A 10,924-nucleotide genomic window follows, 5' to 3' on the forward strand; every position below is an offset into this window, starting at 1 on the left:
AAGGTGGAGCATTTTTTTTTTTTTTGATTTCTTGCCAATCTCTTTTTTTGCTACAAAGAAAGAGTACAAGAGTAATAAAAAAATCTGACCAAAAATCCAAATGCAGGATACCTACCCCATCACCCAACTGGCTTGATTTTGCTCCCAAAAATATTGTGCATTCGGTCTTAAGAGAAACGAGACAAGTTGGGTTCTCTTTTCATGGGCTGCTCCTTGTTGTTGTGCCGCTGGTCATCGTTGTTTTCTCAGGTAAGCATCTAACCTTATCTCACTGAATAATGATGTTAGAAAATTGTTTGCAAACCAAAACTGTTTTAACTACGATGCCTAAAACAGACACAGTTTGGTTGGAAATGTTCTAGGTTAAATCTCAACCTTTGTTTCTTTTCTATTTAATCCCAATTGTCATGGAGTACGCAGTGGGTGGAGAGCTATTTGAGAGAATTTGTGCTGCCGGAAGGTTTAGTGAAGATGAGGTTTGTTTGTTGTTCTTGACTTATAGTGAACTCCACTTTCACAAATTTCTGGTTCCTTAATCATGGAATTTATACTTTCATTTCTGTTTGCTAAGAATATTTTGGAAAAGACCTGAAGAGTTTTTTTTTTTTTGGATCTCACAGTATGTGTGATTTAAAAGGATGATTTTACTTATGAAAACAAATTTAGCAATATAGGAGAAAAATGAATACAAAGATTTGAATTACATATGCTTTTTTCCCTTTGCAATTCTAAGCAGCCAAACATAGTATAAAATATTATAAATTTTGTTCATGTATTTTTCTTTGCTACTTTTCAGGCCATATATTTTTTCCAGCGGCTTATCTCGGGAGTGTGTTACTGTCATCCTATGATAAAATATATCAAAAGATCTTTTTTTTTTTTTTTTTTTTTTTTTTTTTTTTTTTTTTTCCAATTCTAAGAATATATTATGTATATAGATGTCCTGATATGTAGTTTGCCTTCTTTCTCTACATGAGTTTGACTTTTCCCCTTAATTCCTTGTCTGAAGCAAATATGCCATAGAGATTTGAAGCTGGAGAATACATTGTTGGATGGAAGCCCTGCTCCACGTCTCAAAATATGTGATTTTGGTTATTCAAAGGTTTAATTACAGATTAAGCTTAGTGTGGGAAATTTTTCTCCGATGTATATCTGAATTTTTATCCTCTGATTAGCTTTATTTGTGTAGTCCTCTCTGCTAATTTCAAGACCCAAATCAACTGTTGGAACTCTAGCATATATTGCACCCAAGGTTCTTTCTCGAAGAGAGTATGATGGGAAGGTAATTCAGATTAGTTATGTTGTTAAACCTTTGCAATTTGTATTACTTTCTTTACATGATTCTCAGTACTATGTCCGATTTGGATTTACTTTGTAACTAGACCATTTGTGTTTTGTAATTATCCTTAAAGACACCTAAGACTGTATGTCAATTGGTTGTGATGAGTTGAAAATTTTTTAAATTAATCTTCAAAGATTTTTATGTTTTAACTTAAGTGGTGTTTCAAGTACTGGGATTTAACCTTTCACTAAATGAGTTGAAATCTAAAAGAATCCCATCCCCCCTCCGTGTTATTGTCTTGTACTTGTAGTATTTGTTTTATTGGTGTCATATGTGATCCTTTGTTATGTTCTGCCCATGAAGTCGATATAGCAAAAACATATTTTAATTTTTTTAAAGGAAAATACCCAAATTAATCATTATATTATGAATAAAAACTTTCCTTTTGTAGTAGAATATTTGCTTCAGTGACTACAAAGCCCATTCGTGTATGAGACACTTTAGAAGACAAGCAATTGAACACTTTTCCGGCTTGGGAAGAATAAGAAAAATATCAAACTATGTTCCACCCTCTTGTTCCACCTGTTTCTTTTTTGTGCAATATGAATGTCATTTACTTTGCAGATTACCATTTAAGTTTGCTTTGTGTTGGTTCAGTTGGTGGATGTGTGGTCATGTGGAGTGACTCTTTATGTTATGCTGGTGGGAGCATACCCATTTGAAGATCCATAGGATCCGAAGAATTTCAGGAAAACCATCAATGTGATTTACCTCCATTTTGGCCATCCTTGAAATTATTAGGTTTCTTATTTTAACAATTTAATAGCTTTATCATTTCTTATGCAGCGAATAATGGCTGTGCAATACAAGATTCAAGACTACATTCACATATCTCAATATTGTAAACATCTCCTTTCTCACATTTTTGTTGCAAATCCTCTAAAGGTATGTACAGGGCCAGGTTAATAATCTTGTTAAGAATTTTGGATCAAAGTGATGTTTTTTGAAACTATTGTTGGTATCAACCAATGACACAAAGGAAGACAAGCAAATACATTTTTACGTAATTTGTCTTCCGATATTAGTAAGTAAAAAATAATAACATATGCTCTCTTTTGTGGTACAATATGTGTGTGCCATTTGAATTAACTTCTATCTTTTCTTGAATCTTATATTTACTCACTTTTGTAATACTTCTTTAATGTTATGTTATCCATTCAGTTGTGAAAAAAAAAATTATGTATGTACTTGCGCATGAATCTAGATATTAACTGCTATAAACATTTTTTATACATGGTTTTGAATTTGAATTTTTAATATTAAATAACACTGAATCCATAACACAGAGAACCAAGCACGTGCATTACACCTGCCATCTCTACTAGTTATTATATAAAAGGGTAGACGGTTAGCGATTATAAATTGCTTTTTCTTACTTCTAAAATTACTAACCTTCCCACTATAGACAGTGATTTTTTATAACTATCTACTAAAATAATTAAGCAGTTAACAGTTATAAGCCGTTAGCGATTGCAGGGCGGTTATATCCGCCTAGTTTGTACAACCCTACCAACCGGTGCCCAAAATAAGACCGTTGGAATCCCCTCCCTCGCGACCAACCAATCACACTTTCCCAGTCTTACTGACCCATCGCAGCTGCGACAATCTCCACCGTTCAAAACCCGCCCTATGGATCTCCTCCACTCCGCTTCTCCATTCCCCGCCATCGGATTCGCCCACACTCATCGTTCCAGATCCACTATCCCTCTACACACTTGCAGACGACTCTGCATCGTAAGGTCTCTGCACAAGGTTTTTCTTTACAACGCTAAGTTTTATTATTATATTCGTTTCTTATTTTTTTTTTTGAATTGAAGGAATTAAATTTAAATATTTAAATATTTTGTTGAATTTCAGGGCGAGTCTGCCTTTTTCGATTCAGAAAGCGAAGTACTGCAGAGAGCTCGAAGCTGCGGTGGACGTGGTGGAGAGAGCTTGTCATCTTTGTGTGGACGTAATTTCCTTATCTCGTTCACTCTTCATCAATTGCCTGTTTGGTGGCTGAGAAAATGCGAGAAAGGAAAATATCAGTTGCGATTTTTGAATCGCTAATTTCTGCCTATATAGGCTATAACGTCTCCGAAGCACTTTTCTTGTTTTTCTATAACGCAAGTTTCGTTTTTCGATATAAGAAATGCTTTGGGAAAATGCTGTTCATATGATGCTTAGTTTTTTTGTATCAAAGAATTGGAAAGTTCTTACTAATCTAATTCATGTGGCTGATTTTTTCCTTTTAATCTTAGATTTTCTCTGCTTTTTGAACCAAGAACGGCATGAGACATGAGAATTGGCTTTCTTTTTCTCTTCTTTCTAAGATTTTCTTGGCAACTAAACAGCATCTTGTGGTTAAGACTTAAGATTTAATGTATTATATTTCTTCTTCTTTAGTTCGCTGTCATTAATTTTATTATTTATGATTTGCAGGTGAAATCATCTTTGTTCTCTACTGATGATCGGATTGTTGAGAAGAATGACCAGACTCCGGTAACGGTTGCAGATTTCGGTGTGCAGGCTCTGGTCAGTTTGGGTAATTATCTGTAAAATGCACATAGCTTATGACCTTTTTGATTGTTTATTAATGAAATAAATTTCTGCAGCTAACTAGCTTATCACATGTATTTGGTTGTGGGAATTCAGAAATTGGAACATAATAATTAATCGCCATAGTTTAGAGTTGCAATTTGAAATTTGTGTATTGCACAATGCTACTACACTTCTGCGAAGAGAAATACTAGGGGTACTAACTTTTTTACTATAAGAAACTTAATAAACTAAAGTGTGGCTTGGTACTCATTACATTTTTCTTAATTAATTGTTTTATTTTTTTTCCGATGAATGAGTTACATATCAGTTTAGTAAGTCTCTGTTAGTAAAACAATTAGTATTCCTAGAATTTCTCTTATGGGAAAGTTTGCTACAGATAAGATTTCTTAGGGAAACTAATTATGTGTGGGGATTAATATCAGTCCCAGAAATCCCTCTATGACAGCTTATTGAGCCTGCATTTTAGTATTCAACTGTGGTGCTATTACTTCGCTATGATCATTGATCTTGCCACTAGTCTACCATCAAAACCCATGTTGACTTATACTCATAAGGGCACTGTTTTGATATACATTTGGCATGTGAGAACCAGGAGCTGATCTCTTACGGTAGGCATCATTTCTCTTCATCATGCTGTAGGACTTTGTATGACTTAACACTGTGGTAAGACAAAACCATACGTTGTACAATTGCGTAATGTCATCAAACAAAGTGTAATGAAAAAAAAATAATATTATTGGCTATTCATCAATCTCTAAATCCAAGAGATTTTGTTGTAATTGATATCTTAAAATTCTTTTTCTGGAATTCAAGCTTTGCTCATTCGCCTGTTGTGGTTATGATGACAGAATTGGGTAAGCTGTTCCCTTCTATTCCTTTGGTGGCTGAAGAAGATTCTTCTTTTCTACGTTCAAATAATCTAGAAGATTCCGTGGTAAGTGCAGTAAATGATAAAGCAGGTGTTGAAGATAAACCATGGGCACGTGATGATGTACTTAATGCAATTGACAGAGGAGCGAAGGAAGCTTTTCTTTTTGGAACTAAGCCAGCCACGTATTGGGTTGGTGTAACAGAGCATTTTTACTGTTTGGAATGGTCATTGTATTGTGTGCTTGTGTTAATTCGTGTATATCTGGATGGACACCATGGTTTGCAAACTGCATGTTCGATTAAGGGGGTAGACTATCCTCTGTTTATAAAAGAGGAGTTCTCATTTTAGTCCCTTAAATGGCCTTATGTTTTTATCTGATATCATAAGCTTTACTTCCATAGTTTGTGATTTTGCACTATGCTTTGTGGTATGTTTACTTTCTTCACTTTTATTGAGGCAATAAACTCAATGCAGGTGCTGGATCCAATAGATGGCACAAAAGGATTTCTAAAAGGAAGTGAAGCCTTATATGTGGTAGGTCTTTTTAATTTGAAAGGTTGCTCTGAAGTTTGTGTAATATCTTCTCAATTAAGTTAGTTTTAGCAACGTTACTGCTTGACTTGCCTCTGGATTATAACACGAATAAGAGGTTGGTATATTTGTCCCATCTTCACAATTGTACCATTCTTTTTTTCTTCTGTAGATCCAAAATTTGTTCCAAGTATAATTTCTCAATTTATGGAAGTTGTATCTTGTTTACTGTATCACTCTTTATATCTTGATTTGGCTAAGGGAGCTTCCTAAATTTTCAGGTAGGTTTGGCTCTTGTAGTTGAAGGAGAACTTGTGTTAGGAATTATGGGCTGCCCTAACTGGGGTAATGATTTTTCCAATGAATTCATCAGTGAGGTCCCGAAAAAAGAAAACTTGTCTAGATCAGGCATCATAATGGTTGCTCATATTGGCTGTGGAACATGGACAAAGTGGTTATCATATACGCTGGATAGTTGGACAAGATGCTTCGTAGATGGATGTCGCTTAGTACATGTGGCACGCTTTTGTGTGCCAGATAGTCAAACATGGGAATCGTTGCCATTGTCAGCAACAGTCAGTGCCACAACTAATGCTAACAGTATTGAGGATAATCAAGTTCTTCTTTTGCCAACATGTTGCGGAAGGTTTAATCTTATACCATGAGTACTAAATCTGCATCTTCCTACTTACCTGCTTCTGTTTGAAATTGCTAATATGTTGTGAGGTGTTAACTGGCTGTCGGACTTCTTCCTATCAATTAATTGTATAAATCTAAAAAGAAATCATCTACTCTACTAACGCATACCTATATTAGCATATTGCAGTTAAATTGTGGGAGCATGTTTTTCTTCTATTTACATAACCCGGGTTTTGTTTCACTCTTTAACTTATCAAAAAAACACATAACCAGGGTTTTGTTTACAGAGTCTAGTTACCATTGTACAATTTGAATATAAAGTTTGAACATTGCTGAGGATTTTATGTACCCTGTTTTCTGGATGTACTTGTAATCCCATTCTCTAAGCAGGTAAAGCATAGGCCGCAAAACAGTGCAGTTTCTACTTTTGGCTTTTAAACTTTAAGTTGAGGTGTCTACATCTACCCAATAATCAGCTCCTTCCTTGGCAGAAAGCAGGCACTGAGGGGATGCCTTGAATACACTTCTTTTCAGTTGATTTACAAATATTCAGTTTCATAAGACCTATCGTTTTGATTCTCTCACTTGGATGGCCCTGTAAAATTTGTGCTGCATAATTTCTTATTCTTTTCCGTGTTTACTACATAACTTTGCGGATTTGAAGTATCATCTTTTCTTGGGTTTATAATTTTCTTCTTAACTTCGTTACACATTCTTCTTGGGGTATGCAGCTTATGCAAGTACTTAATGGTGGCTTCAGGAAGAGCTTCTGCTTTCATTCTTCTAGCAAAAGCTCGAAGGACTGTCAAGGTAATGCGTTGGTTTTTTAGATAGCAAATACACAAAACTTGTGGTTGCATGACTTAGTTCTTGATCTTATTTGCAATGCATATTTTAGGCTTGGGATCATGCTGTTGGCATGATATGTGTGCACGAATCAGGGGGGAAGGTATGAAATATTCCTCTCTCTCTCTTTCTCACACGCATGCATGCAGTACTCCTTTCTTCTCTTTGTGATGTTCCATAAGTTTCAGTTATTTTTCATTTTTAATTCTATTTTTGAAAATATGGGTATTGTGAACGTTATTGATCAATTAAATTGAATATATGTATGTAGGGAGAATTCGCTTTGAAGCGACTATTGTGATTCTTACATTTATATCATTTTCACACTAAATAAGTTTGTTTAGAAATTATATAAATAGTTCAGAGGAACTTGTGTACATGAGTGTTTACTGAATTCATGAAAAATAAAAAATAATAAAAATAAAAAATAAAAAATAGGAATCTCTAACCGAGATGGATTTTGGCGCCTTACAAGAAAATAAAGTGAAGAAGACCCATTATGCATAAGGCTAAAGAAGAATACCCGCTTTTTAACAATTTCCCAATATGTATTCAGTGTTTATAGCACGTTGCTTGATGATAATCTGTGCCATTATAAAACCTATCTAAGTAGTATCTTTGGTCGATGTTAAAAATTTCAGCTTTCACATTTTTGCTAAATGTGTCATGGCGCATGATATATGGAGAAAAAAAAAGTTAATAGTTCAACCTCTTCTCTTCCTACTTAAAACATAAAATGTGTCATGTTCAGGTCAGTGTTTTATAGGGGAACATCTTCAGGTATCTTTTCTTGTTTTTCTTTCTTGGCTTTCTGGATTGTTATCAGCCTTGGTTTGTTTGTGTGCTCTCCATGTCTTCTCATAGCTTTATGATAGGCCGTTATTTGCATATATAACGACTGTTGCACTTGTATTGATGACTAATAGATAAATCTGGAACAAAAATTAGGTGACTGACTGGAAAGGTAGTCAAGTTGATCTTGCTGCAGATATAGATGGACGGAGAATTATATTCCCTTCAGGTGGAGTTCTTGTGACTAATGGCAGCTTACATGATCAGATTCTGGAGATGATCTCTTCCAGATCATCAGCTGTTTGATGGCGAATCCTAACTGACCTTGGTAATCTTTTTTCCATTTTCCTTTTCTTTTGTTTCTTAAGCAATTGATTCTACAATTCTTGAAATGATATTCAGTTCAATTTAAATGAAATGCGAACTTCGTGTTCACTGTTAGCAGCTAGCTATTAAAAGAAGACAAAATTATGTAACACGATACATTTTGACCTGTTTATGAGGCTATTTGTGACCAGCTAATTTAGAACCAAAACCTAAATCTTGTTTAAAATTGTTTATACGCTGAACTTAGTCTTAATGGAAAGTCAAGCTGAATATATTCCTATGAATTTTCAGTTGATCAACAGTCAGTTAGTGAGGCTGTTGCTATGGAAATCACATACAGAAACTATCTGGAGGAAACTGTGCTACTGAGTACTTTTTTTTTTAATAAGTGTGCTACTGAGTACTACCATGATGACATCATTTTCGCATTATTTTGAAATCTTGTCTCAGCTTTCTGTTTTGCCCTTACGATGATAAGAAAATCTTGTTGCCAGTAATTGGAAAGGGGAGTCATGAAGATATTTCTTAGAATTTGGAGGCTTGGGACGAAGTTACATTAGGGAAGGTGTTGGTCATAATTAATTGCCGCAGACCAGTGACTTTAAGTAATTGACTCCTATGAAATTAGCGAGGTTCTATTCTATAGAATTGGGTTGGATGCTAAAGCTGGAATATGTCAAGTGAAGCTATAAAATACCCCCATGGAGAACAATCTAAGGAAATTACATCCAAGTAAATTCAGGAAAGGTGCCTATGAGGTGACTTGATCCAATGCCCTTTAATTTGAAATTTCCCACTTTGACCACTTAGCCATAGAACATGAGAAAATCATTGTTTGGAAACAGAATATATCTAGCTCAGTAGGTTGGGTTATTTCGAAATGCTTGTTATACACTCTGGGCTTTATTAGTTATTACATTGTTCAATTTGTTTGTGTCCACTAAGAAAAAAGATTGCTACTCAAATAAAATTGCTTATACCTCTGTATTCAGCATTCATCCTTGAACCTTCAAAATGGCCTCTTCACCGTATAGGATTTGTAGTTTTTCATCATAGAAATTCATGAATGATGTTTACTTGTACAAAGTTATGTGAATATAATTTGTGGAACTTTCATCTTTTTCACTGTTTCTGAAGAAAAAATAAGAACTTAAAACTGTAGGTGTCATGTAACTTTGTGCACTTGTACGTTCACATGATTTATCCCAAATAGCACTATAGAAACATTTGGATATTGCGTTTGCTTGCCATTTTGTGGCCACTTAACTCTGGATTCTTTCACATGATCCTCTCCATTTCAAGCGAGAAGCCATTTAATGGTTAAAATTTTGTTTTGTTTCATTTAAGGGAATACATAATGCCCCTTCATTTAAAATTTTTAAATAACGTAACAACATATTTCTCATCAAGTGACAAAATATATACCATTAATTTATGTTTATTTTACCTAAAATAGAGAGGATCGTGTTTCCTATTGTGGATATCCCCGTGCTTATTATTAGCCTTCGAGATTACTCTAGCCCAACAATTGCAGAGGTGAAGCCATGACTTTGGTTTAGGACGAGCAAAATTAAAATAAAATTGATTGCCAAAAATATTAAATAATATAAGCAACAGAATAAATAATTAGTCAATCAATAAGTCATCAACACATAACTACAAGTATATAAAGTTAAAACATAAATATAATATCTATATTCATCAACACATTAACTTAAAAAAACCATCTAAATATTAAAATATGCAAAAATATTTCTCATTATTACAGTGGGTCCTTAATAAATGTTAAGAAAATAAATGAATGTGAAAGTTTGACACCATATCTGAACATTTTCTAAAAAGTTCGTCAACACATAACTACAAGTATATAAAGTTAAAACATAAATAGAATATCTATATTCATCAATACATTAACTTAAAAAAAAAAATTAAAATATGCACAAATATTTCTCATTATTACAGCGGGTCCTTAATAAATGTTAAGAAAATAAATCAATGTGAAAGTTTGACAACATATCTGAAAATTTTCTAAAAAGTTCAGTGTGCTTTATTATTTTTTATTTTTTAAAAAGGGAGGGGGCCACTAAATGAAAAATGGAAAAGAATAATATTTTATGTGTGTGCTAAGCACATGAAAAATGAAAACTAAATAAAAAAAATGAAAAGGAGTTGACCAAGGGAGAGAGCATTATCACGAATTGGGAAAGGAAGGGACCAGTACTTTAATATATATATATATATATATATATATATATAAAGTAATTAATAATTAATCCAAAGGAAAGAGACATTATTTTGAATTAGAGTGACACGACATTTTAATTTATATAAAATTATATTTTCTGTTTATATTTTTATTTTTTACTCATATAAAAGCAATCATCCCGCTCGCCCAACCCTGGCTCCCAAGTGCTAGCAAGAGCTGTCAAGGTGTAAGAACCTGATTGGTTGAGTACATGCCAAGTCAAGCATGTGGCGATCATATTGAACTTTGGGAAAAATATAAAAAAGCCCCCCAAACTACCAGCCGTTTGCGATTTAGCCCCCTGACGTTCCAAAACTCATAAAGTAGCCCCCCAAACTACCAAAATTTTGCATTTTGGCCACTCCGTTAGTCAAAACCGTTAGTCTGGACGGAAACCTCGAAACGACGCCGTTTTATTAGGGTTAAGTTACGAAATCGCCCTTATGGCATTTTTTTTTTTTTTTTTTTTTAAAGCTGGAGCAAAACGGCGCCGTTTTGCTTATGGTTAGGGAACCCTAAGCAAAACGGCGCCGTTTTGCTTAGGTTAATAGGTAACAGTTTGGCCTCCTTCTCCTTCACGCTCACGCTCACGCTCACGCATCCGTTCCCCTGGTTCACCCATCCCCCCGCCCGATTCTCGGCTTCCCCGTTCACGCAGCCCCACCGCACGGTGCTCCGCCCGATCGTAGCCATCCCCCGGTCACGCAGCCCCCCTCGCACACGGCGCCGCCCGATCGTAGCCATCCCCCGGTCACGCAGCCCCCACGCAGCCCCCCTCGCACGCTGC

The 10,924-nt window shown here is 34.9% G+C and overlaps 2 protein-coding genes across 2 annotated transcripts; both read left to right on the plus strand.

Annotated features, from left to right (window-relative positions):
* Nucleotides 1-407: 407 nt before the first annotated feature.
* Nucleotides 408-2,038, plus strand: LOC132171537 (serine/threonine-protein kinase SRK2A-like). Its single transcript, XM_059582877.2, has 4 exons — nucleotides 408-476; nucleotides 1,010-1,102; nucleotides 1,190-1,282; nucleotides 1,940-2,038. Exons 1-4 carry the CDS (start codon nucleotides 408-410, stop codon nucleotides 2,012-2,014), a joined length of 330 nt encoding a protein of 109 aa, XP_059438860.2. The 3' UTR covers nucleotides 2,015-2,038.
* Nucleotides 2,039-2,140: 102 nt separating this feature from the next.
* Nucleotides 2,141-8,947, plus strand: LOC132171536 (Inositol monophosphatase family protein). The gene is made up of 11 exons (XM_059582876.2): nucleotides 2,141-2,227; nucleotides 2,920-3,081; nucleotides 3,200-3,296; nucleotides 3,767-3,869; nucleotides 4,735-4,946; nucleotides 5,232-5,291; nucleotides 5,570-5,934; nucleotides 6,659-6,737; nucleotides 6,826-6,876; nucleotides 7,722-7,893; nucleotides 8,387-8,947. Exons 2-10 carry the CDS (start codon nucleotides 2,972-2,974, stop codon nucleotides 7,869-7,871), a joined length of 1,227 nt encoding a protein of 408 aa, XP_059438859.2. The 5' UTR covers nucleotides 2,141-2,227; nucleotides 2,920-2,971; the 3' UTR covers nucleotides 7,872-7,893; nucleotides 8,387-8,947.
* Nucleotides 8,948-10,924: the final 1,977 nt, after the last annotated feature.

Source organism: Corylus avellana, chromosome 1 (genome assembly GCF_965113065.1).
Source record: "Corylus avellana chromosome 1, dhCorAvel1.hap1.2, whole genome shotgun sequence".
NCBI classification, from domain to species: Eukaryota; Viridiplantae; Streptophyta; class Magnoliopsida; order Fagales; family Betulaceae; genus Corylus; species Corylus avellana.